The sequence below is a fragment of the Scyliorhinus canicula genome, chromosome 14 (genome assembly GCF_902713615.1).
Source record: "Scyliorhinus canicula chromosome 14, sScyCan1.1, whole genome shotgun sequence".
Lineage (NCBI taxonomy): Eukaryota > Metazoa > Chordata > Chondrichthyes > Carcharhiniformes > Scyliorhinidae > Scyliorhinus > Scyliorhinus canicula.
In genome coordinates, this window is record NC_052159.1 from 26,403,581 (window position 1) to 26,431,481 (window position 27,901).

Here is a 27,901-nt window from a genome sequence, read left to right on the forward strand (position 1 = left end):
CCTTGTGACTATCCAGTCACAATTCTTGCTGGAGTGCAAGGAACTGGATGCATGAGGGAACAGGTTTGTTTGTGCTGCCACCATGAGCAGTAATCTGCCAATACTCGTCTTCAGCATTCATAAGATGAAGAATAAAACACTTGGACGAGATATAAGAGGACACCTGTGGCTCACTGAATCTGATTCTGCCTTCATTAGAAAATTAGAAGAGAAGGGGAAAGAATGAAGAAATTAAATAGCCATTCTAGCGAAATTATTAAGAAATATACTACCAACACTCCACAACACAAGAAAATCTACAGATGCTTATGTTCAACTTTCTTTTTGCTGATGCAATGAAACCTATTTCAAAGCAGACATCATGAGCTGTTTAAACTTCTCAATATCACATTTTGTCATAATAAAAGCTTGATTTTCTTTTTTCAGTTGGTTAAGTGTATCCACGATCATCATCCCTCTGGTTACTGATCCCTGTAACTCTACGCTTACTCCATATCGTATATATTCAGTGACAGCGCACTCATCAATAGCAGCCGCCATTGCAAAAGAATCACAGCACAGGAAGCCAGGTCCAAAATACATCTCTTTGCTGCCTTGCTTGCCTTTGGAAAATCTTTCAGTATGTGCAGATATCTTCTTCATAAAGCAAGCTTTCTCAGTGCCTTGATTTACCCACTCCTTAAAAAAACCCTGCAATGGATGCAATGAAAGGCCATCAACTTTGCACGGCTCCCAAATCATCTATACATTCCATTCAGATCAAAATGATAAAATGGGCTGTCAAGGGCTAATGATTTTTTTAACACATGGACCTCATCATTTATAAGAGTGAACATCTTAATATGTTGTCATCTTTGTTTGCAGTTACTAGGTAGATTGTACACTACCTTATAGAGCAGCAATGAAAAAGCAAAAACACCATTGACGTGGGAAATACAGATCTGTAAATATACTGGCAGTTATTGGGTTAATTTCACCCCTTATAATCCAGATAATATCATATATTAATAACTGGTCTTTACATTTGTAAAATGATTCAGCAACGTGTAACTACAGGTTGAAGGGAGGAATTACAGAGTTAAGAGGAATGTACAACGGTCCTGGATTAATTCAATAATCCTAAATTATCAGAGAGCTGGCGCAGGAACAGTGGGTTGAATGGCCTCCTTCTATGCTACATTTAATGATTTTAAGAAGGGTAATAGAAACAGCAGGAGTGGAATTCATCCAGTTAGTGCAGCTACTGCTTGCACAACAGAAGCACTGTTGGGGCAGAGAAGGGGCAGCACGGTAGCACAGTGTTTAGCATGGTTGCTTCACAGCGCCAGGGTCCCAGGTTTGATTCCCGTCTTGGGTCACTATGTGCGGAATCTGCGCGTTTTCCCCGTGTCTGCATGGTTTTCCTCCAAGTGCTCCGGTTTCCTCCCACAAGTCCCGAAAGACGTGCTGTTAGGTAATTTGGATATTCTGAATTCTCCCTCCGTGTACCTGAATGGGCACCGGAATATGGCGACTAGGCGCTTTTCACAGTAACTTAATTGCAGTGTTAATGTAAGCCGAGCACGGTGGCGCAGTGGTAGCACTGCAGTCTCACGGCGCCGAGGTCCCAGGTTCGATCCCGGCTCTGGGTCACTGTCCGTGTGGAGTTTGCACATTCTCCCCGTGTTTGCGTGGGTTTCACCCCCACAACCCAAAGATGTGCAAGGTAGGTGGATTGAACACGCTAAATTGCCCCTTAATTGGAAAAAATGTAAGCCTACTTGAATCATATCATAGAATTTACAGTGCAGAAGGAGGCCATTTAGCCCATTGAGTCTGCACCAGCTCTTGGAAAGAGCACCCCACCCTATCCCCATAACCCTACCCAACACAAAGGGCAATTTAGCATGGCCAATCCACCTAACCTGCACATCTTTGGACTGTGGAAGGAAACCGGAGGAAACCCTGGAGCTGTGAAGCAATTGTGCTAACCACTATGCTACCGAGCTGCCCTGCTACTTATGACAATAAAAAATTATTAAAAAGAATGCAAAAAATGTCCGACATAATGCAGCCCTCATGGTGTGTCGTGACTCTCAGACTGGTGTGTGCTCAAAGCTTCCAAAATAAGTGAGCATTGCCATTGGTTCCTAAAGCTGACTTTGTGTCATTTTGGACTGCATAAATCAAGTTAACACCCTCTCTTAAGTCGTTCCAACTAAATACCCTCCCCACACCAACTGAGGTTATTTAAAGGGCAAATCACCCAACCTCCAGGTAAAGTGCTATTGACTTTTGCTGTGTCTTTGGAGATATTTTGCAAACCTTTTGAATTTTCAAGGATATGGTGCTGGGCCTTAACAAGGAGGGCAGAGGATTGTTTAACTTCTCAGCAGAAAGTTTGTTTCCATTATGGGCACTATAATTGGAGAACCTCGTGGGCAGCAGCATGATTTGGAAACGGACCACAAATAGCAAAGACGGGAAGTCATCTGCAGAGGGAGGAAAAGGAGGAGAAATCTCAGGAGGTGGCCAATGGTCTTTAGGGAAGCACTTCTCCTACTTCCACCTCAGCCAGGAGCAGTAATGGAGGTGACCAACAAGCTGGTGACTGAATCTCCCAAACTCAACTTATAGCTGTAAAGCAGGATGCGAATGGTTGTAAGAATGACAGTGACAGGTCACAAATATCTCACATTCCTGTTGGTACAGCAAAACTCCTTTCCAAATAGAGCTGATTTGGGGTAGAATAACGGGTGGGGGAGTTGCATTACTGGTTAGGGAATATATCACAGCTGTGATGAGGAAGGATATCTTGGAGGGATCCTGCAGTGAGGCTCACGAATAGGAAGGGTGCAATCACAATGTTGGGGTTGTACTCTAGACCTCCCAACAGCCAGTGGGATACAGAGGAACAGGTATGTACAGTAGTCAGATTTTGGAAAGATGTGAAAATAGCACGATTGTTGGGGTGGGTGATTTTAATTCCCCCCATATTGACTGGGACTCCCTTAGTGCCAGAGGTTCGGATGGAGAGTAATTCATTAGATGTGTCCAAGAGGGTTTTTTGAAAGAGTATGTTGACAGTCCAACCAGGGAGGGGGGCCTTACTGGACCTAGTATTGGGGAATGAGCCCGGCAAGGTGACCAAAGTTTCAGTAGGAGAACATTTTGGGAATAGTGATCATAATTCCATAAGTTTTTGAATGCTCATGGATGAGGTCAAGAGTGGTCCTTGAGTGAGGGTGCTAAATTGGGGAAAGCTAACTACAACAGAATTTGTCAAGAGCTGGAGAATGTGATTTGAGAGCGGTTGTTTGAGGGTAAATCCACATTTGATATGTGGGAGTCTTTTAGAGACCAGTTGATTTGAGTGTAGGACAGGGATGTCCCTGCAAAAATGAAGGACAAGTGGCAGGATTAGGAAACCTTGGATGACAGGGGAAATTGTGAGACTAGTCAAAAATAAAAAGGAAGCATAAATAAGGTCTAGGCAACTAAAAACAGACAAAGCTTTTGAAGAATATAGGGAAAGCAGGAACAAACTCAAACGGGGAATTAAGAGGTATAAAAGAGGCTATAAAATGTCATTGGCAAGCAGGGTCAAGGAAAATCCCAAGGCTTTTAATACATATATAAGGAATAGGAGGGTAGCTAGCTCAAGGACAAAGGAGGGAAATTATTTGTGGAGTCAAGAGGATGTGGGTGAGACCCGTAATGAGTATTTTGCATCAGTATTCATCAAGGAGAGGGCAATGACGGATGTTGAAGTTAGCAATGGGTGTGTGAATACTCTTGGACATGTCAGCATAATGAAGGAGGAAGTGTTGGATTTCTTAAAATGCATTAAGGTAGACAAGTCCTCTGGTCGATGGGATTTGTCCCAGGTTACTCTGGGGGACGAGTGAGGGAAGACCTGGGGCCTTAACAGATCTTTGCCTCATCTTTGACCACAGGGAATGTTCCAGAAGATTGGAGAATAGCCAATGTAGTCCCTTTGTTTAAGAAGGGAAGCAGAGATAATCCAGGTAATTATAGGCTGGTGAGCCTGACATCAGTGGTGGGGAAGCTGTTGGAGAAGATACTGAGAGACAGGATTTATTCACATTTGGAAGTGAACGGACTTGTTAGTGATCGGCAACGTGGTTTTGTGGGGGAAAGGCATGCCTTACAAAGTTGATAGTTTTTTGAGGAGGTGACAAAATTAATTGATGAGGGAAAGGCTGTGAATGTCGTCTACATGGACTTAAGTAGGGCGTCTGGCCTTGTACTGTATCACAAACCAGCTGTCTAGCCCACTGAGCTAAACCAGCCCCACACTTCAATTGTGTGCTAGAACCGAGGGTGGATAGGTCGAGCCCCAGGTCAATGGGAAGGCTGCGGATGGTGAAGGAGTTTGGAGGGTTTATGGAAAGGGTTGGTATGGTGGACCCGTGGAAATTTAAAAAGCTGAGCAGGAGGGTGTACTCCTTCACGCACAAGTATATGGTATACGCCAGAATTGATTTTTTTTGTGGTGAGCCATGAGGTGTTGGTGGGGCAGAGTACGTGAGGATTGTAATCTAGGACCATGCACCGCACTGGCTGGAGGTGCGACTTAGTTCAGGACGGGAGCAGAGGCCCGGATGGAGGTTAGATTCGTGGCTATCAGCGGATAAGGGGTTTTGTGATAAGGTGCGGTCGGTGATTAAGGACTACGTGGAGTTGAACCAAAACAGAGAGGTGTTGGTGGCTACATTCTGGGACGCATTGAAAGCGATGGTTGGGGGGAGATTATCTCATTTAAGATGCACAAACATAGGAAAAGAAGAGAGGAATACGTTTATTGGGTGAGATAGTTAAGGTGGACAGAGAATATTCAAAGGCCCCCAACCCGGAGGGATTGGAGAAAAGGAAAACGTTATTGGGACAATTAGACAGTGATGTGCCATCAATTGCACGAGAGACGAGTTGCTTTACAAAAGTTAGCCTTTAATAAACTAGAACTTAGCCCTGCGGTTGTCTACAATAAAATGGACGACCGCCGGGCGTTTGACTATTTATACCTCGGCAAGGAGGCGTGGTTAACTCAGCCTCTCGACCAATCGGTCGAGAGGCACATGACTGACCAGGGCCAATGGTAAGCCGGTGTTCTGCCCCAATGGCAGGCAGGTATGCAAATCATATCACCACAGACAGGTTAACGATGGGAAGGGTAGTTGAGCAGCTAAGGAAGGTGAGGGGATGCAGTATGAATATGGAGAGAAGGTAAGCCGCATGCTTCCGGACGTGGCAGGGAAGGGTAGGATTGGGGTCATATATGGGTGGCTGGGAGAGCAAGGGGGTACGCAGGTGGTGAGGATCAAGGAGAAATAGGATGAGGAGTCAGGAGGGGAGATAGGTTGGGGAGTGTGGAGTGAGGTATTGTATAGGGTGAATTCAACGTCATGTGCGAGAATGAATTTGATACAGTTTAAGGTGGTACACAGGGTGCACATGACTCAGGCGAGAATGAGTGGGTTCTTCCAGGGGATTGCAGATGAGTGCGAGAAGTGTGGGTGAGGACTAGCTAACCCCGTGCATATGTTCTGGGGCTGTGAGAAGCTAGAGAGATACTGGATGGGAGTGTTCGGAATCCTAGCAAAGATTGTGGGGATGGAGATTGGGCTGGACCCTATGGTGGCGATTTTTGGGATATTGGAAAAGCCGGAACTGATGGAGGGGAGGATGGCCGACTTCATGGCCTTCGCCTCTCTGATTGCCCGGATAAGAATTTTACTGGAATGGCAGTCGACATCGCTGCCGGGGGTGGGAGCCTGGCTAGGGGATCTATACGACTTTCTCCTGTTGGAGAAAATTAAGTTTGAACTGAGGGATTCAGTGGAGGGCTTTGTGGCATGGTGGGGACTGTTCATGGCCATGTTTGAGATGTTGTTCATCGGTGGGGGAGTGGGGCACGGTGTGAAAAAGGGGATACATTTGTACAGACTGTACAACCGTCGAGTTGGGGAGTGTTTTACCCAGATTATTTATGTATTGTAACTTTTTGAATAAGTTTGGAATAAAATGCATTTAAAAAAAAGATAGGTGGAGTTGCAGATAGTGAAGGGGACTTTCAGAGAATACAGCAGAATATAGATTGATTGGAGAGTTGGGCAGAGAAATGGCAGCTGGAGTTCAATCCGGACAAATGTGAGGTGATGCATTTTGGAACATCAAATTCAGGTGTGAATTATACAGTAAATGGCAGAACTTTAGGAGCATTGACATACAGAGGGATCTGGGCATTTTGGTCCAAGTTCTATGAAATTGGCAATGCAGGTGGATAAGGTGGACAAGAAGGCATATCCGGGAAATTGAGTACAAGAGTTGGCAGGTCATGTTACAGTTGTATAAAACTTTAGTTTGGCCACATTTGGAATAATGCGTGCAGTTCTGGACTCCACATTACCAGAAGGATGTGGACGCTTTGGAGAGAGTGCAAAGAAGGTTTACCAAGATGTTGCGTCATCTGCAGGGTGGTACCCATGAGGAGAGGTTGAATAAACTCGGATAGTTTTCGTTGGAAAGACAGAGGCTGAGGGGAGACCTGATTGAGATCTACAAATTACAAGAGGTATAGAGAGGGTGAATAGTCAGAAGCTTTCTCTCAGGGTGGAAGACTCGATTACAACGGGGGACATGCTTAAGGTGAGAGGGAGACAGTTTAGGGGAGATGTGCAGGGAAAGTTCTTCATGCAGAAGGTAGTGGGTGCCTGGAATGCGTGCCAGTGGAGGTGGTGGAGGCAGGCGCGATAAGGTTCAAGATGTATCTTGATAGACACATGAACAGGGGGAATGGAGGGATACAGATCATTTGGGCAATAAGTAGTATGTCTAAAGGAATCTGGATCGGTGCAGGCTTGGTGGGCCGAAGGGCTTGTTCCTGTGCTGTATAGTTATTTGTTCTAAGTCACTATAATTTTGCCTCATATCCACCTCATGTTTTGAATCAATTTCTTTTTTAAATCAGTAAATGTACTCTGAGGGCATAAAAAAATCATGTGACAAATATCCTGGAACTGCTGTTAATGGACCAATTATTACCGTGTTCTTTGGATATTCTTTCATATGCTGGTTCCATACAGACATTTCTTTTTGATGGGTAATGTCTCCATTAAAGCAAAGAAATGTCTTATGAGTGCATCGTGTATGTCTGCTCATATCCTCAATGGCAATTTCCATCCTATAGTTTTTAAAACTCCATCAATAATCTTCAGTTTTAAAATGACATCCTTACAATTTGATTTTTGTTATTTCCAGTTAATGTAACTGACATAATCCATACATGTGCAAAAGAAGTGCACGTGCATTCACTGATCTTGACTTTGCGTTCAAAATATATTTTCTACAGCTTACCCAAGGCAGAGCCTGACGGAGACAATATTCCCAAGTGGCGATATAGGTGGGACATGCAAAATGATTCAGGACAATATAAGCTGCTTCAGGATCAGCCGCAAAGTTAAACTCAGAACACATTGTTACATTCCCCCTGCCTGTAAAAGACAAGAATTCATTACACCACAACCGTAAAAGCTTCTTAATCCAGGCACCTTCAACATTGGTGAGAATAAATACTTAGCATTTAAATGAAAATATCAGTATCTGAAGGAATTAGCAACTATCCAATATTATAAAATGGGTTTTCACTCCCGACACATGCTGCCAGACCTGCTGAGCCTTTCCAGCATTCTCTGTTTTTGTTTCAGATTCCAGCATCCGCAGTAATTTGCTTATTATAAAATTAGTATATTTTAAACACAGTGACTGTTGCTTCACAGCGCCAGGGGCCCAGATTCTATTTCTGGTTTGGGTCACTGTCTGTGCGAAGTCTGCACGTTCTCCCTGTGTTTGAGTGGGTTTCCTCCGGGTACTCTGGTTTCCTCCCGCAAATCGTGCTTGTTAGGAGAATTGGGCATTCTGAATTTTCCCTCAGTGTACCTGAACAGAAGCTGTAGTGTGGCGACTAGGGGATTTTCACAGTAACTTCATTGCAGTATTAATGTAAGCCTTTTGTGACACTAATAAAGGTTACATTATTATTACGTAACTATACCCATGATCACATTTTAGGAATTCAAAATATGTTTCTGGGGGAAACCTCAGGGCAGCAATATTTGTTAAAAATGTTACTGGGGAGCCCAACTTAGCTTTTAAGGGTTTAAGTTCATGCATTGGCACGAATAGTGATATCATTTTCAGTACTGCTGCAATAAAGAGGTCCTGGTCTCAGGGAAAGGGTGCATTTAGGGGAGCTATCATGTTTAAGTCACATAAGACATCCCACTATGTGTGGAAGTGCAATGTCATTATTTTGTGTTCTTACTAAAATACAGATTCCAGTGATTGAAACTAATGTGAAAGAAAGTGACATTTGATTCTGGTTGCACTTCTTTTCACCAAGTGCATTCTCTGCCTTCGGAGGTCAAAGTGAAGTGTATGAATAGCTTTTGTGGTACTATTGCTCTACTTGGATGCTAATGGACAAGCAGATGTAGAGTAAAGTGACTCAACTCACACAAAGTAAGGAAGTCAAGCTGCTTGTGAGAATGCTACCAGTGCAAGGCGGGCAAAGGGAATGCACATTGGGTTGCTAACCCTTCAGGATTGCTCTGGAGTATCTAGCGATTGAAGGTCAATCTCCAGGACACTGCTGTGTGCAACACTGGAGAAAAATCATAGGAACATAATAAATTATTTTTTTGTCATTTTTATTTTTTTTTCTTTATTAGATATAAAAAGATTGAAAACTCCTGGCAGGATTGCTGGTACTAAAGAGCTCCCAGCCAGAGGCGGACTTTCAATGAAACACACAGCACTGCAGAGTGGGGCCCTGGACATTGGGGAAGGGGCCATGCATAGAGGTGACTGTTGTTGTTGGGACACCAATCAGAGCCTTGGTAGCTCTAAATTTGCTGATCTGCGCATTCCAATTTCTTGAGTCTACCAGCAAGCAATACAGAACAACATTGTGCTCTGATTGGTGGACTCCTCTTTAGAGCAGGAAAACAGTTTGTCAGATGTTGAGAGGTAGTTAGAGCACTTTAGACACAGATCTCTTGAATTGGTGTTGTAATGTTCTTGTTCTTGATTTATATTGCATGAACATTTGTAGCTAAAGCTATAAACGATTTATTAACATGAACTGTGGGTCAACTATTTACAAAACAACAGATGTATATCAGTATGATCATGCAAAAGTAACTTCTCTCCCATCTCTCCAGTCAGTCTGAATCACCTGACTCTAACATTCACTTATTTAGTAATGAGATTCCTAATGGTCAGTCGGTGAATTACAGCACAACCATTTTATCAACACATCCCTTTTCCTTTGAAGGAATACATACATTATCATCAGTATACTTACATGCGGTATCATTATCCTGTGAGTCTAACAGTATCAACTTTTTCTTTAAAATGTTTAAAACTGGTTTAAGAAATATATATATAAGTATAAGCACAGCAAGAATAGTATGTACAAACAGTCCAAATCTACAAATTGAGTCGATCAGGTTTTCTTCTGACTCTGGTTGATGATCTCAAAGTTTGACCTTGCTGCTCAGAACTTGTAGATTCAATGTTCTCCATGACATTCTCTTGCTCTCATGGGGGTCAGTTTCGCTCACATGGCTAGACAGCTGGTTTGTGATGCAGAGCAAGGCGGGTTCAATTCCAGTACCGGCTGAGAGTATTCATTAGGGGCTGTTTAGCACAGGGCTAAATGGCTGGTTTTGAAAGCAGACCAAGGCAGGCCAGCAGCACGGTTCAATTCCCATAACAGCCTCCCAGAACAGGCGGCTAGGGGCTTTTCACAGTAACTTCATTGAAGCCTATTCGTGACAATAAGCGATTTTCATTTTCATTTCTCAGGAACTGCTGAACTATCTGACACTGCAGCTGACGTTGAAACTGACGTAGATTTGTCATCCATCACGTTATTGTAAAAGTCTTCTCTGGTTTTCAAGCGTGCGCGACAATTACTTCTTAAAACCAACCCTTCCTCTGGTGCTATTTCTTCAAGTACAATGACTTTTCTCGACCAATTCCCTGAATCTTCTATTCTTACAATGTCATTACTACTCAGAGGTGGCAAAGTTCTAGACACTATCATAGAACTGCTTTTGTTTTACTTTAATGTTTTGCACTTTCTGCAGTACCACTGCATTCTCCTCCTTTTCCAAGTATGGAAATGTGGTACGCAACCTTCTATTCATGAGTAACAGTGCTGGCGATCTACCATGTGACAATGGTAACACTTTGTAACCTGATTTCGCGAGATATGGATCAGATTGGCTGACCATTGCTTTCTGTAATGATTGTTTTACAATATATACACTTTTTTCTTTAAGATTTTTGGGATCCATGCCGAGATGAGCATCACCATTTTTTTGTTTCACACATACCATGGAATTTACCCCATCATAGGTCTTCTTGATAACTTGTGGTTTTGTATCTGATACAGGTGGTAGGATAGAAATGAGATTGACATGCAGATCTACATCTTCAGCAATTTCACCACTAATTGTTTGTATCGGTGCTTTAAATAATGCATCTTCTTCAAATTGTATCTCGTTGGCGAATGGTAGTGCACTAAAATCAGTGAACACATCGCTGAATTTGCTGATAATGTTCTCAGGATCATTGGAGTGTTGATCCAGTCCTTTGTGGATGCTATATACCAACTGCACTAGACTTAATTCTTCACAGGACTGATCACCTAATAATGAATCCAAGCCCTCAGATACAATACAGAATGGGACGGAATGAATTGTGTGCTTCACCACCACACTCAGGTCATAAACACCATAACATTTAATGCTTGAACCATTATAATCTCTCAGAGATATATTATGATTACTTCTAATAGGCTGAATTTTTAGATTTTTTAAATCAGTCATTCTGATTAAATTGGCTTTGGCACCAGTGTCTAACTTCAATTGGGCCACTGTGCCGTTCACTTCAAGTGATAGCAGCCATTTGTCCTCATCAACCACATTTATTTTAAATTGAGTATTAGTTTCCATTTATTTTAGTGCTGGAGAATTTTTTGATGTCTGCAAAAAAATCTTCTCTGTTATTACTCCAACAAACAATGAAGTTCCATCACTGGAGAGTGTGTCTTCCACTGTGACTGATCTGGGGTTGAACTTAGATTAACAATTCTGAGCAAAGTGAATTTTTCTTTTGCATCTGGAACAAAACTTGCCAAACACTGGACATTGCCTTAAATTGTGCCTTTGACCACATCTTTTACATAGAAATACTTCATCCTGATCTTTAACCTGTTTGTTGGCGTGCGAGGAGCTGCAGGAATTTTCGTCCTTTTTTTGGAAGTTTCCTGCCTTTTTGGAAAAAGGGCAGCAACCCGAGTGCTTTCCTCCAAGAAGATGCCGCCGTTACTGAGAAACATTTTAGAGTGCTGTGAGGCTAGCTCGTGAGCCTGACAAATCTTAACTGTCTGTTCGAAAGATAGCTCTGATTCCTTCAGCTACTGTTCCCTCAGCTTATTTTAATTCCCACCAAACACAACCTGGTCCCGAACCATGGAAGACTCCACCACAGAAAAATTACAGGTTTTAGCTTTCAACCTTAAATCAGTGATGAAATGATCTATAGACTCTCCTGTCTTTTGTAAACGTGATCTAAACACATAGCACTCATAAATTTCATTCTTTCTGGGGCTGCAATGTGCATCAAATCTTCGAATTACTTCGTTAAAATTTTTACTATGCTCATTGTTTGCAGATTTAGACATATTAAACACAGAAATTGCTTCAGGCCCTGCAGCTGTTAGGAACCTTATGCGAATCTGATTGATCTCCTAAATTTACTGCAGTAAGAAACAGATTAAATTGCTGTTTAAATACATGCCAGTTGCTATCCACTTTACCATGAAATCTACATTCATTGGTGGCTTCAACAACTCCATGTTGTTAATTCTTCCAGTCTACAAAATCTTCAAATCTCTGTGGACCTTGTTGTTTTCTTAGTGAATAATACCATCCAATCCTGATACCATGTAATATTCTTTTCGGATGGCCTGATTTATATTACAAGAACATTTGTAGCTATAGCTATAAGCGATTTATTAACATTAACTGTGGGTCAACTATATACTAAATAACAGATGAATAACAGTATAATCATGTACAAGCAACCTCTCTCTTCCAGTTCTCGAATCAGTCTGAGGTCACCTGACTCTAACATTCACTTATATACTAATGAGACTGCAAGTGGTCAGGCGGTGAATTACAATGAAACCATGATATAATCACAGGTGTGAAGTTTCTGAATTTCCATTGAGTAAAGCTGCAAAGCAGCTGCCAAGTTTCTAACATTCTTTTTGGTGGGTAGCTTGAGGAAAAGATGAGGTCGCTGAATAAATATCAGGGTGCGAGCCTCCAAGCCTTCATAAAGGTGAGGAGGCGCTGGCCAACGACCATTGAGGGGAGCAGCAGGGCAACCCTGGACCTCTAGGCCATGGCTGAAAGGGTGGGCAATCAACCAAAAAGAACAGAGGCCACCAGTCCAGATAGCCACATGAGCGAGAGTAGCAGTAGGGAGGTGTGAAGCAGGCTAGACGTCGTGTCTCAGGGCATCGGAGAGTAGTGGCCAGCAGGAGTGACTCAACCAGAGCCAGAAGCCAACCAGACGGATGGGAGAGAGAGGACTGGGCTGGGTTAGGTACCAATCAGACTGGGCAGTGATGATGAGAGAGAGTAGCAGCAGCCAGCAAGCCAGTCATTGGGGGCGGGGCCCAATAGGACCAGGGAGGGCAGTCCTGAGATGGGGCCCGTGTAAAGAGGGAGAGCGCCGCACCCCCAAAAGTTCGCCTCTGCTCCCAGCCTCTGACCAGCAGCTCCTGGAGGTGGACATCTATCCTGCAGGACGTGGGAACTCCGAAGCTAGTCTGAGGAAGTGAGTAGCAGAAGTGCGGTCCCACAAATCAGGATACAGCACCCAAAATATTCAGTGAGTGCAGGTAAGGTGAATGGTATCCCATTGAGGTGCCAAACCCCACACTGACTTTCCCAGCATTCTCCTGTACTGTATTCTTCTTACCAGCTCCTTTTGCAGTTCCTCTTATTCCTCTCCAGGAACCTCTTCGCATCATCACCTGAACTGCAAATATCTATGCTTGTCCTCACCTTATCGACATCCTCCACGTATCTCTCACCAGGATAGTCAGCCTTCACACTTGTCATGGCCTCCCTTCCACATGATCCATTTTTCATATACAGCTCTGCTTCTCTCTTTGCATGAAAAGAATGCACAATTCCAGGGAGAGGCAGAGAACCAGAAGCTGCTCTCCAGTGTAAAAGTCACCTTTTTTAGTCAACTAATAGGTGCACACCCACCCACCTGATCCAGAGTCAAGGGGACCTTGAATCAGGAGGCAACAGATATCAGCAATGACTTGCTGTGATAGCCTGAGCCTCAGGAGTCACTGGCTCTCAGGCATATCGAGAGAGCTGAACCTCTGTCTATATATTCTCTGTTGATGACATTGCCTCTTTCCAGCTGGATTTCTGTGACCAACGTTCTGAGTGATATGTGGCAATGAAGAAAGCAGCTGGTGTTGCTTTCTTAAAACTAAATTTAGAGTACCCAATTCATTTTTTCCAATTAAGCAGCGATTTAGCGCAGCCAATCAACCTACCCTGCAAATCTTTGGGTTGTGGGGATGAAACCCATGCAAACATGGGGAGAATGTGCAAACTCCACACGGACAGTGACCCAGAACCGGGATCGAACCTGGGATCTCGGCACCGTGAGGCAGCAGTGCTAACCACTGCGCCACCGTGCTGCCTCCAGCAGCTGGTGTTGCTGATGCTGTTCCTCTGTTCCTTGTCAGAGGTTCACAGTTGAGCTAAATAGGCTTCACTTATGCTGCAGTAAAGGCTGATAGCAGGGAAATTCAGATTAAGGTGAGTCAAGGACAAAGTAGGTAAAATAACTTCCAAAAAGTTGGAAATCACCTGTAAGTGATGAAATCAGGCTCTCAGAACAAGTGTTGTGGATATTGCCTGGCCAACAATGATGCAATTTCACTGTTTAAGCACCTCCAAACCTGTCGGGTTAATTTATCAGAAGCTTTCTGGTGTATTTGCACATTGCTGACACTGGCAGATTCCACACTGCTCGGAAAACCTATGCACTGGCTCTGAACGCCAGAATCTTGGGTTAAGTACACAATAAATTTATTATTTAAATATTTAAATTACTTACACCACAGATTCATGGGGGTCATCAGCCTCTTCCAGATATACCCCAGCAGAACCCAGAAGTGGGTAGGATCCTGTTGGGTCTCTGACCGTTCGGCTCTTTTCAGGGCTTTAACCCCTACTCAAATCTATACTCACCACCAACCCATTCCTCCCTCCCCCAGGTTTGGGAGTTAAAATTCCTCCCATGGAATTAGTTGTACACATGGGGATAAATTTCTGTTCCAGAGAATACTATTTTCAGAATTTCCTGAATGACTCATTGGCACTTGGCACACATGACGGGCTACTGAGCCAGAAAGACCGGAAAGCTACCTGCTTTTATCCATGATCCTGTCAGCTTATACCAGCCAGGCAGGCACTTTGGAGAAGACAGAGGAAAAAAATTCTTGCACCACTTGATTATTATTGAAAGTATACACCTGATATCAGGTGAGGGCTGGGTCGGTTAGAATGAAGCAAACAAGATATATAACATACTTTCCATGTTCCCTCCCATGATGTACAGATGTCTTAACTTTGATGGAAAGGTGGGATCCATTTTAAATGCCAGGGCAACATTGGTCAGGGGGCCAGTAGCCACAAGAGAAACCTGTAGGGTAATAAACAAATTCTTAGCACTGAGAGATGGTAAAGTTACAGTAGTCTTGTGATGTAAAATAAAACATGCCACTTTCACTTTCAGTTTTTCACATGGATTTGTACTAAAAATCAATAGTCATTTGATAGTACAGAACTTGAGGATTGTTGAAAAAAGACATTTTGTCAAAGCTTTTCATCTTGCCCTCAGGACAATTGAAAGAATACCAATTTCAGGGGAAACAACTTTCCACTGTACGAGAAGAGGGTACTGATTGGTTGGCAAGACTCTGATTGGTGGAGGCATTGCCATGGAGAATTCACCAGTTGATGGTGACTGATAGTTAACTACCAAGCATTGTTTGAAAGTTAAGCCAGGCAACTGGACTCAGATTGGTCAAGACATTGCCCTGTAGAATGAACCAATGAATGTCTGCTTAGCTGAAATAGATCAATGTGTGTACATGTTCTTACTGCCTGCAAAGAACAGGACCCTATGTTTTAACGTTTGTAGGTTCCAGTACACGCAAATGCGAACACTGTGAGCCTTACTGACAATTTTAAATTGGCTGTCAGTGTAATTTTCAGCATGTTGAGGATTATTTAACACATGTTGTCCAATTGTGGAATCACATCTAATATTGCACACTGTGTTTTGCGTTTTGCAAGCATGGACTGGTTGGGTATGTTCTGTACTTTACCTGTTGTGAACAAAAGAAGGAACATGCTGTTTGAAACTATCTACTAGTCTTTGGGACATATGGCCCACATACCTAGCATTACACTGGCACTGAAATTCACATACCACATAGAACATAGAACAGTACAGCACAGAACAGGCCCTTCGGCCCTCGATGTTGTGCCGAGCAATGATCACCATACTCAAACCCACGTATCCACCCTATACCCGTAACCCAACAACCCCCCCTTTAACCTTACTTTTTAGGACACTACGGGCAATTTAGCATGGCCAATCCACCTAACCCGCACTTCTTTGGACTGTGGGAGGAAACCGGAGCACCCGGAGGAAACCCACGCACACACGGGGAGGACGTGCAGACTCCGCACAGACAGTGACCCAGCCGGGAATCGAACCTGGGACCCTGGAGCTGTGAAGCATTTATGCTAACCACCATGCTGCCCACCACATTACTCATTTTTACGTGATAGGCGGAATGTCATTTTGGCTTTACAGCAGCTCCCCATTAGTGGGTAAATATCATTTGTACTACTGCATAGTTGTAGTGTGAAACAGCTAGCTTCACCTGTTGCTTAGATTTTTGAGATACCTTGTCCTTCCAGGGTAATCTGAGGTAGACTGGGCACTTTCCAGGGCCTAAAGTGACCGCCACGTTGTTTCCCCTGACATTGATATTCTTGCGATTGTCCTGATGAGTGTACAATAAGAAGCTTCGAGAACTTCTGGGCAGCACGGTAGCACAGTGGTTAGCACTGTTGCTTAACAGCGCCAGGGTTAGGGTTCAATTCCCACTTGGGTCATTGTCTGTGAGGAGTCTGCATGTTCTCCCCGTGTCTGAGTGGGTTTCCTCCAGGTGCTTCAGCGTCTTCCCACAAGTCCCGAAAGACGTGCTGTTAGGTGAATTGGACATTCTGAATTCTCCCTCTGTGTACCCGAACAGGCGCTGGAGTGTGGTGACTAGGGGCTTTTCACAGTAACTTCATTGCAGTGTTAATGTAAGCCGACTTATGACAATAATAAAGATTATTACGGGGCCTCACGGTAGCATGGTGGTTAGCATCAATGCTTCACAGCTCCAGGGTCCCAGGTTCGATTCCCAGCTGGGTCACTGTCTGTGTGGAGTCTGCACGTCCTCCCCGTGTGTGCGTGGGTTTCCTCCGGGTGCTCCGGTTTCCTCCCACAGTCCAAAGATGTGCGGGTTAGGTGGATTGGCCATGCTAAATTGCCCGTAGTGTAAGGTTAATGGGGGGATTGTTGGGTTACGGGTATACGGGTTACGTGGGTTTAAGTAGGGTGATCATTGCTCGGCACAACATCGAGGGCCGAAGGGCCTGTTTTGTGCTGTACTGTTCTATGTTCTATGTTCTAACTGTTTTATTTCAGCAATAGTAAGAATTAAGTTCAGATTTGGATTTATTCAAATTCCAGGCTGATGTCCAAATATATTTGTTCTTACTAAACAAGCTGGAGCTCTCCTTGTCACCTCACTAAATGCAACTCTTTGCAAAATTCTGACATCACCAACCATGTCTGCAAAATATATAAGCCGTATTAGCAGCCACTCCCATCAGTGAGATTTGAATGGCAATGTGGGTCATCTAGTCCTTCCGGTTAGCTAAGGGATGTTTGCTATGTCAGAATTAATTTAAGCTCCCATCTAGAGGAATTGATAAGTGTACATAGAGAGAAATTAGTTCATTTAGTGAGGAATTAAAGCAGTGAAAACCATTAAAATTAGATCTAAGTTGTTCAATGATGTCAGAAAACACATCTTTACACAAAGTGTAGCAGTACAAAGAACAAAGAACAATACAGCACAGGAACAGGCCCTTTGGCCCTCCCAGCCTGTACTGGTCATGATACCAACCTTTGAAAAAACCCTCAGCACTTCCTTGTGCTGTATCCCTCTATACCCAGCCTATCCATTTGTTTGTCAAGATGCTTTTTGAACACCGTTAATGTATCTGCTTCCACAACCTCCCCGGCAGCGTGTTCCAGACACTCACCACCCTCTGCGTAAAAAACCTGCCTCGCACATCTCCTCTAAACATTGCCCCACAGACCTTAAACATATGCCCCCTGGTGACTGATCCCTCCACCCTGGGAAAGAGTGCTCGCCCATCTACTCTACCCATGCCCTTCATAATCTTGTAGACCTCTATCAGGTCACCCCCCAACCTCCGTTTTCCGAATGAAAACAGTCCGAGTCTATTCAGCCTTTCCACATAGCTAACACCCTCTGGACCAGGCAACATCCTGGTAAACCTTCTCTGCACCCTTTCCAAGGCCTCCACATCCTTCTGGTCGTGTGGCGACCAGAATTGTCCACAATATTCCAAGTACCGCCATACTGAGGTTCTATACAACTGTAGCATGACTTGCCACTTTTTATACTCAATGCCCCGTCCAATGAAGGCAAGCATTTTGTATGCTTTCTTGACTACCTTGTCCACTTGTGTTGCCACATTCAAAGATCTGTGGACCTGCATGCCCAGATCTCTCTAACTTTCGATACTCCTAAAAGATTTGCCATTTAATCTGGAGATTTCTCTGTGTAACCGCTGCTATAACTAGATCAAATTGGTAAATTTTTGTTTTTTATCTTTAATGGGATGTGTTTATCACTGGCAAGGCTAGCATTTGTTGCCCATCCCAAAATGCCCTTGAGTCAACTGGCATGCGAGGCCACTTCAGAAAGCAGTTAAGAGTCAACTAAATTGTTGTGGGTCTGGAATCACATGTAGGCCAAACCAAGAGAGAACGGTAGATTTTCTTCCCTAAAGGACATTAGTGAATCAGAGGGGTTTTTATAGCAATTAATAAGAGTTGTCATGGTAACCATTACCAAGACCAGTTTTTCAGTTCCAGGCTATTAATTGAATTTAATGGTGGAAATTGAACTCTTGTCCCCAGATCACTAACCTGAGATTCCAGATGACCAGTTCAGTGCGTTACTACCACGCCACTGTCTCCCCACCAGTGTTAGCTAAGGGGATGAAGGATTTCAGAACCAAGATAGTTAGATGATGTTAAGATACCTATATAATTGAATAGCCGAAAAGGTTTTGAGGGCCGATTCATAGAATCGGGCCCTGAATCATAGAATCCCTACAGTGCAGAATGAGGCCATTCAACCCATTGAATCTGCACTGAATGTCTGAAAGAGCACCCAACCTCGCCCACTCCCTGCCCTATCTGCGCAATATCATAAACGAACCTCCACAGCTTTGGACTCTTAAGGGGAAATTTAGCAAGGCCAATCCACCTAACCTGCACATCTTTGGACTGTGGGAGAAAAGCGGAGCACCTGGAGGAAACCCACGCAATCATGGAGAGAGTGTGCAAGCTCCACACAGTCGCCCAAGGCCAGAATTTAACCTGGGCCCCTGGCGCTGTGAAGCAGCAATGCTAACCACTGTAAGAACAGAGAAGATGGTAAAAGAGGGGGGGGTGTGGCATTGTTAATCAAGGAAAGTATTACGGCGGTAGAAAGGACGCTTGAGGACTCGTCTACTGAGGCAGTATGGGCCGAGGTTAGGAACAGTAGAGGAGAGGTCACCCTGTTGGGAGTTGTCTATAGACCTCCGAATAGTCCCAGAGATGTCGAGGAAAGGATTGCAAAGATGATTCTTGACAGGAGCGAGAGTAACAGGGTAGTTGTTATGGGGGACTTTAACTTTCCAAATATTGACTGGAAATACTATAGTTCGAGTACTATAGATGGGTCAGTTTTTGTGCAGTGTGTGCAGGAGGGTTTTCTGACACAGTATGTAGACAGACCAACAAGGGGCGAGGCCACATTGGATTTGGTACTGGGTAATGAACCCGGCCAGGTGTTAGATTTAGATGTAGGTTAGCACTTTGGTGATAGTGATCACAACTCGGTTATGTTTACTTTAGCAATGGGCAGGGATAGGTATATACCGCAAGGCAAGAATTATAGCTGGGGGAAAGGCAATTATGATGCTATTCGGCAAGATTTAGGAGGTATAGGATGGGGAAGGAAACTGCAGGGGATGGGTACAATCGAAATGTGGAGCTTTTTCAAGGAACAGCTACTGCGTGTCCTTGATAAGTATGTACCTGTCAGGCAGGGAGGAAGTTGTCGAGCAAGGGAGCCGTGGTTTACTAAGGAAGTTGAAGCACTTGTCAAGAGGAAGAAGAAGGCTTATGTTAGGATGAGACATGAAGGCTCAGTTAGGGCACTTGAGAGTTACAAGTTAGCCAGGAAGGACCTAAAGGGAGAGTTAAGAAGAGCGAGGAGAGGACACGAAAAGTCGTTGGCGGATAGGATCAAGGAAAACCCTAAGGCTTTCTATAGGTATATCAGGAACAAAAGAATGACTCGAGTAAGATTAGGGCCAATCAAGGATAGTAGTGGAAAGTTGTGTGTGGAATCAGAGGAGATAGGGGAAGCATTAAATGGATATTTTTCGTCAGTGTTTACACTGGAGAAAGACAATGTTGTCGAGGAGAACACTCAGGTTCAGTCGACCAGGCTAGATGGAATTGAGGTTCAAAAGGAGGAGGTGTTAGCAATTTTAGAAAATGTCAAAATAGATAAGTCCCCTGGGCCAGATGGGATTTATCCTAGGATTCTCTGGGAAGCCAGGGAGGAGATTGCAGAGCCTTTGTCCTTGATATTTATGTCGTCTTTGTCGACAGGAATAGTGCCGGAAGACTGGAGGATAGCAAATGTTGTCCCCTTGTTCAAGAAGGGGAGTAGAGACAACCCTGGTAATTATAGACCTGTGAGCCTTACTTCGGTTGTGGGTAAAATGTTGGAAAAGGTTATAAGAGATAGGGTTTATAATCATCTTGAAAAGAACACGTTGATTAGCGATACTCAACACGGTTTTGTGAAGGGTAGGTCATGTCTCACAAACCTTATTGAGTTTTTTGAGAAGGTGACCAAACAGGTGGATCAGGGTAAAGCTGTTGATGTGGTGTATATGGATTTCAGTAAGGCGTTTGATAAGGTTCCCCACGGTAGGCTATTGCAGAAAATAAGGAAGTATGGAATTGAAGGTGATTTAGCGGTTTGGATCAGTAATTGGCTAGCTGAAAGAAGACAGAGGGTGGTGGTTGATGGCAAATGTTCATCCTGGAGTTCAGTTACTAGTGGTGTACCGCAAGGATCTGTTTTGGGGCCACTGCTGTTTGTCATTTTTATAAATGACCTGGAAGAGGGTGTAGAAGGATGGGTTAGTAAATTTGCAGATGACACGAAGGTCGGTGGAGTTGTGGATAGTGCTGAAGGATGTTATAGGATACAGAGGGACATAGATAAGCTGCAGAGCTGGGCTGAGAGGTGGCAGATGGAGTTTAATGCGGAAAAGTGTGAGGTGGTTCACTTTGGAAGGAGTAACAGGAATGCAGAGTACTGGGCTAATGGCAAGATTCTTGGTAGTGTAGATGAACAGAGAGATCTCGGCATCCAGGTACATAAATCCTTGAAAGTTGCCACCCAGGTTAATAGGGCTGTTAAGAAGGCATATGGTGTGCTAGCCTTTATAAGCAGGGGGATTGAGTTTCGGAACCACAGGGTCATGCTGCAGCTGTACATAACTCTGGTGCGGCCACATCTGGAGTACTGCGTGCAGTTCTGGTCACCACATTATAGGAAGGATGTGGAAGCTTTGGAAAGGGTTCAGAGGAAATTTACTAGGATGTTGCCTGGTATGGAGGGAAGGTCTTACGAGGAAAGGCTCAGGGAATTGAGGTTGTTTTCGTTAGAGAGGAGAAGGCTGAGAGGTGACTTAATAGAGACATATAAGATAGTCAGAGGGTTAGATAGGGTGGACAGTGAGAGTCTTTTTCCTCGGATGGTGATGACCAACACGAGGGGACATAGCTTTAAATTGAGGGGTGAGAGATATAGGACAGATGTCAGAGGCAGTTTCTTTACTCAGAGAGTAGTAGGGGTGTGGAACGCCCTGCCTGCAACAGTAGTAGACTCGCCAACTTTAAGGGCATTTAAGTGGTCACTGGATAGACATATGGATGAAAATGGAATAGTGTAGGTCAGATAGGCTTCAGATGGTTTCACAGGTCGGCGCAACATCGAGGGCCGAAGGGCCCGTACTGCGCTGTAGTGTTCTATGTTCTATGTACCATTGTGCCTGCTGAATGATCTACTCCTGTTCCTCTATTCCACTAATTATTTCCTGTTAAACATACATCTCACCTGACCAGCTTGTTCATTGGCTATTCTTATCAAGGCATTCACTGCATGTTCAGCTTGTATGTGTTCCAACCCTGGAGCACTCGGGTCTGGAGCATCACCCAGACCATCCTCTCCATGGTAATGATCAGCATTTAGCTGACTTCCAAGAAGAGAGTTACCTTCACCTCGGAACACAGGAATCTGCAATTATAAGGAAAATAATTAATAGGTCTTATGGGAATGAACTGCAATGATTGCTATATGTAATGACATTGTATAAACACAGGGGGCAGAATATTTTAGATGGCGGGGTTTCTCACTCGTTCCCAAAGTATTGAAGGGGAATCCGTGTCCACTGCTCCCGGCTGGCCTGAAGGCATTTTATGCTCTACTGGGCATTAATTCCCTACGGTCAAGAGTTCTGCCTCCTTCTGGGGTGTAAGTCCTGGCCTGTAGTGGCCACAGTTGGGCTACAGGCAGTCCCTGAGGAAGAGGAATTTATGGATGCTAGACTTTAGGTAAGCCTGTGGCATCAGCAGAGCCTGGCTGGCAGGCCCATCCAAGGGAGTGAGGAGTGGAGAGGAGGGGGCAGGCAGGAGCTGGGATTGAAAGCCAGTGGAGGGAAGGGTGAAGGGGGAGTATGAATTTGTAGGGTGATGCCGCCGATGGGCACAGGGGAACCCCAAAAGGTGTTTCCTCCGCCAAATACCAGCCCCCAAAAAGCAACCGGGCTGTCCACCTGGCGTAGACCTTCCCCTACCACGAGTAATATAGCAGCGGCGGTGGGATGTTATATTTAAGCAGCCATTAATTGGCAACTTAAGAACGTCAATAGGACTAAAGGTGAGTGAATTACCTGATGCCTCCATCAACCCCCCCCCCCTCCCCCCCCACCCCGTAAGATGGGAGAGAGGTCAGGTGGGCAGGTGAATGGCATGCAAACCATGTGCTGTATTTTACAAGTCCCCTGCCTTCAAACCCACAGCCAGGGGATTGTAAAATTTCATCCATATACTCTGCTCTGTAGGGGATGTGCCATCAGGCAGAATTTCTGGTCACCAGGCTTGCCCGATGCTGACATTATCGCAAATTGCAGGTAGAAAGTCACTTTCAAAGAACAGATAGATGTCTGTACTGTCATTCACACTGCCTGACTATTGGTCTTTCCAGACTCTTGCTGCTATTTAGGGTGGGAGGAAGAAACAGGCCTTAGAAAGAAATCTCCTTCCCTCCTTTCTCCTCCAGTCGCCTTCCTAAAGTCAATCATTCACTCAGAGATTAACTGATAGTGAGAAATATATATCGGACCCCATCTTCTACATTGTGCAGTATTTTTTATGTTGGCCAGAGGAATGGCAGGATGATTGAGATTTTTAATGGGGCACATATTCTCACCGGTAATGCATCTTTTATTGAGGTCATGGTGGGAGGGGGTGTGTACAAGAAACATTGGCTTCATCAGAGTTTTTGACCCTTGGAATGTAGTTCTATATCAAATGATCACCCCTTACCTCTCTTCCCCTATTCCTATCATGATGTCTACACTGGTTCTGTCTTCCTAGGGCCCGATATTTCAATGCAATTTTTCATTTACATTGTTACACGAGGCAAGCAGAGAAAATCTTACTCTTTCGTACTGAATCTTTAATTCTGAATTTCTGATCGAACAAAAATATGTACACATTTGAAAAGTAAAAAGCATTTTAAAGTACTGTAATGCAGTCTGAACCTCGATCTTTTTAAAATAACGATTCATGAGGGTTGTCAAGATTTAGAAACAGCTGTTCCACAGTTTGTGAAATTCATGTGCATAATTGAATTATATTCAGATATTATGGAGACATTAGAATGAACCAATATGATGTATCTATTTCCCTTGGTAATTCTAGTAATAGTCAAAGAACTTGGCACCTTTATCCATAGCTTTCATCACGTACCTCTGTCCTCTGGCAAACCTTTAGCACCCGAAGTACATTTTTGCACACATTTTCAATTTTTGTGTTTCCATGAGTACATGTTATACCCAGAATCTGCACATTAGGAGCAGCAAGAGCCATCATCAACGCTTGGGCATCATCCACTCCACAGTCGAGATCTACAAGCAACAGTTTCTTTGCCATCTCAGAATCTGTGGCCATAAAAAAAGTATGGGATTGAGCATAAAATGGTACCTTGTGGCTGATTCGACCGTACATACATACGGACATATGAATTAGGATTGAGTATGATATCCAACCTCTCAAGTCTGTTCTGCCATTTAATAAGATCTGATTGATCTGATTGTGGCCTCAAGTCTTCTTTCCTGTTTGCCCTCTATATACTTTCACTTTCTGGTCAGTCAAGAATCTATCTAATTCAGCACTAGAAATGACCAATGACCCTGCTCCCACTAGTCTCTGAGGGAGAGAAATCCCCAGATCAACTACCCTTTGAGAGAAAAAATTATTTTCATCTCCATCTTAAATGGAGATTCCTTGGGCGGGATTCTCTGTTTCTGAGACTAAGTGTTGACGCCAACGCAGAATTCGTTGACTTTCACGATAGCCAAACCTGCGCCACACCTGGACCGATTCCTTTACTGTTAAGGTGCGAGCACCGGAGCCACGTGGAACACAATCGATTCCAATGAAAAATGGTGCAGGTTTCCCCAGGTCCGTGATTGACACTTGGGAAGCTGACGAGCTGCAGCCAATATACACATTACAATCCCCACACACACTTATCCCAGCCAACAAGATGGCACAGGTTGTGCTGGGGTGCGTCCATGCAGCTGATGGGTCAGCTGGGGCCAGGGGGCACCCGGGGGTGGCCTGGGAAGACACCTATACGACCCGTGGCACTAAGTTCACAGTGGGCTGGTAGCGATGTGCGCAGTTGCATGCTGCCTTACCGGCTGTGACAATAGTGTTCCGTGCCTGTCCACCCCGATACCGCAGCTCACCTCCTGGCTACCCCCTGCTACTCCCCACGGCCAGCAGCAAAAATGACAGCAAACCATGGTGATGTTGGACACTTTCCATACCCCCGCTCCCTCAGCAACCAAGACGCTGGTTTCAGGATTTTTAAAAGCACAAGTCAACCGCGCTGTTGGGAACTCGTCCCATTGGAGGCGGAGAATCGCGGAGGCCCCAGAGAACACCGGACGGCCCCCTCCTGCAGCACGATAGCACCGCGCCAGGGACCCGGGTTTGATTCATGACTGGGTCACTGTCTGTGCGGAGTTTGCACGTTCTCTCCGTATCTGCGTGGGTTTCTTCCGGTTGCTCCGGTTTCCTCCTACAAGTTCCAAAAGATGTGCTATTAGGTGAATTGGGCATTCAGAATTCTCCATCAGTGTACACGAACAAGCCCCATAGTGTGGTAACTAGGGGATTTTCACAGTAACTTCATTGCAGTGTAAATGTAAGCTTGCTTGTGACAATAATAAAGATTTTTATTATTATTAATGATATGCAAACAGTGTTTACTGTGCGTGCGTTACGGCACGCATTAAGGCAGCGATTTGGAGTCAAATTAGCGCCCACTGCGATTTTTGCGTCGGAATCTATTCTCTGCCCAATCACCTTTCCCAATTTTGGTGTCGGCCAATGGATAATCCCGCCCCTTATTTTTAAACAGGTCCTCTCGTTCTAGTATCTCTCATAAGGAAACATCCTTTCGCACTGTCAGGTACCCTCAGGATCTTATATGTTTCAAGAAGATCACCTCCCATTCTTCTAAACATTGGATACAACTGTAAACTGTCCAGTCTTTCCTCAGCCTTTCCCCTTCATCCCAGGAACCATTTGAGTGAACTGCTTCTAATGCGATCATACCTTTTCTTAAGTAAGGAGATCAAAATTGCACACAGTACTCCTGAGATGGTTTCACATAATGTTCTGGAGTTAATACTTCCACTTTGCTGAACATTAGTGAATGTAGGCAGCTGTAAATGTATGAACAGCAAACATTTTTATTTGCTGCTGACAGCAAAGTCCGGCCATTACATGTGTGAAAATTTGTTGCTGTAGTTTTATATTACTTGACCCTAATGTGCTTGGTTAGCTGAACAATAACGAGGCAGGTTGTACTGTTTCATTCCTTTGCTCTTCAGATCCAGTGTTTTCTAGACCTCACTCCCACTTTCCAATAGATTTGCTAATATGTACTTCTTCTTCTTTAAAATCAAGAATTCACTGCAAAAATGATCAAACGTAAAGCAAATAAACAAGAAACTCAGAACAAAATGTCTCAATATGAATCAGTTGGATGGGGTTGGGAAATGTGCCATTTCCATCTTTTTTAAAAACTTGCCTCTCAATAATCTCAACTGTAACAAGTAGGAGAAACTTGCCTTCAGTAGAAGTTGAAAATGGGCAAATGCAAATTGGCAGCCTGCTTTAAACTCTGGTAGGTTTTCTCTTCGAGAATGACAAACAGTTTGTTAGCATACCTGCAATTGACAGGTCGCTGAGTAATTTAATTTCTCGATGGAATCATTCAAACATTAAGCATCCAATTTAAATATTCAAGGCAGCTGTTTTTGACATTCCAGAAAGAGACCCTGAATTTAACAGTGGGACCAACAAATGCTTAGATAGACCACCCGCTGTCCCACTGAAAAATTGCTATGCTTTGCACCTCTGTGAACCCGAGGATCAACTCCATTTCTCTGCTCTTAGAACAAAGAACAAAGAAAAGTATAGCACAGGAACAGACCCTTAGGCCCTCCAAGCCCGTGCCGTCCATGCTGCCCGTCTAAACTAAAATCTTCTACACGTCCTGGGTCCGTATCCCTCTATTCTCATCCTATTCATGTATTTGTCAAGATACCCCTTAAATGTCACTATCGTCCCTGCTTCCACCACCTCCTCCAACAGCGAGTTCCAGGCACCCACTACCTTCTGTGTAAAAACCTTGCCTCGTACATCTCATCTAAACCTTGCCCCTCGCACCTTAAACCTATGCCCCCTAGTAATTGACCCCTCTACCCTGGGGAAAAGCCTCTGACTATCCACTCTGTCTATGCCCCTCATAATTTTGTAGACCTCTATCAGGTCGCCCCTCAACCTCCGTTGTTCCAGTGAGAACAAACCAAGTTTATTCAACCACTTTTCATAGCTAATGCCCTCCATACCAGTCAACATCCTAGTAAATCTCTTCTGCACCCTCTCTAAAGCCTCCACATCCTTCTGGTAGTGTGGCGACCAGAATTATACACGATACTCCAAGTGTGGCCTAACTAAGGTTCTATACAGCTGCAACATGACTTGCCAATTCTTATACTCAATGCCCCGGCCAGTGAAGGCAAGCATGCCGTATGCCTTCTTGACTACCTTCTCCACCTGTGTTGCCCCTTTCAGTGACCTGTGGTCCTGTACACCTAGATCTCTCTGACTTTCAATACTCTTAAGGGTTTTACCATTCACTGTATATTCCCTACCTGCATTAGACCTTCCAAAATGCATTACCTCACATTTGTCCGGATTAAACTCCATCTGCCATCTCTTCGCTCAAGTCTCCAAATGATCTAAATCCTGCTGTATCCTCTGACAGTCCTCATCGCTATCCACCAACCTTTGTGCCGTCTGCAAACTTAATAATCAGACTAGTTACATTTTCCTCCAAATCATTTATATGTACTACGAACAGCAAAGGTCCCAGCACTGATCCCTGCGAAACACCACGAGTCACAGCCCTCCTCTTCCAGCACAGCACAGCCTAACTCAGTCACCCGAGTCCCTGATTTTACTCTCTATAGGTGGTCAGGCGTTCAGCAATCAGATTGTTTCATCCAACAATGTACTTTCAATCTCCCTGACTGCCAGTTTACTTCTGTTATTTTACATTACATTGTAATCATTCAAAACAGTTGAGCCAAAATTATGAACCGTTTAAGAATGAGGCACCAACACAGCACAAACCTTATTTGGTAGAGACGGTTGTAAAGTTAGTGAGTCCAAACACAAGGTATCAAACAAAAGTGTTCTGTTGTTTTTTTTTGTCTCCTTAGAGATCAGCAGATACTTAACTTTCAACATTGCTCAATTGTTGATCTTGCACAAATATTTGCAATAGATTTCCTCACAAGGTAGGTGTGAACACATTTTTTCTGGGTATTATACTTTGATGGATTTATCCAGCAGTTTTGTACTTAACTAATTTAAAGCTTTGTAAAAAAAAATGTTTTCAAGGTTCCTCATGGCAGAGTAAAGTCACACGGGATCAGAGGTGAGCTGGCAAGGTGGATACAGA

General features: G+C 44.1%; 1 protein-coding gene across 1 annotated transcript; it reads right to left on the bottom strand.

Annotated features, from left to right (window-relative positions):
* Window positions 1-342: 342 nt before the first annotated feature.
* LOC119977879 (inosine-uridine preferring nucleoside hydrolase-like) lies at window positions 343-27,607 on the bottom strand. The gene is made up of 6 exons (XM_038819139.1): window positions 27,571-27,607; window positions 23,605-23,795; window positions 21,689-21,868; window positions 14,703-14,814; window positions 7,357-7,493; window positions 343-690 (listed from the first exon to the last, which is right to left on the bottom strand). The coding sequence occupies exons 2-6, from the start codon at window positions 23,785-23,787 to the stop codon at window positions 343-345; spliced, it is 960 nt and encodes a 319-aa protein (XP_038675067.1). The 5' UTR covers window positions 23,788-23,795; window positions 27,571-27,607.
* Window positions 27,608-27,901: the final 294 nt, after the last annotated feature.

Coding starts and splice junctions, on each gene's coding strand:
- LOC119977879 (XM_038819139.1), bottom strand. CDS start 23,787: ATGGCAAAGAAACTGTTGCTTGTAGATCTCGACTGTGGAGTGGATGAT. Junction 7,494..14,702: donor CATGGGAGGGAACATGGAAA/GTATGTTATATA, acceptor TGTCTTTTACAG/GCAGGGGGAATGTAACAATG. Junction 691..7,356: donor TCCGTCAGGCTCTGCCTTGG/GTAAGCTGTAGA, acceptor CATCCATTGCAG/GGTTTTTTTAAGGAGTGGGT.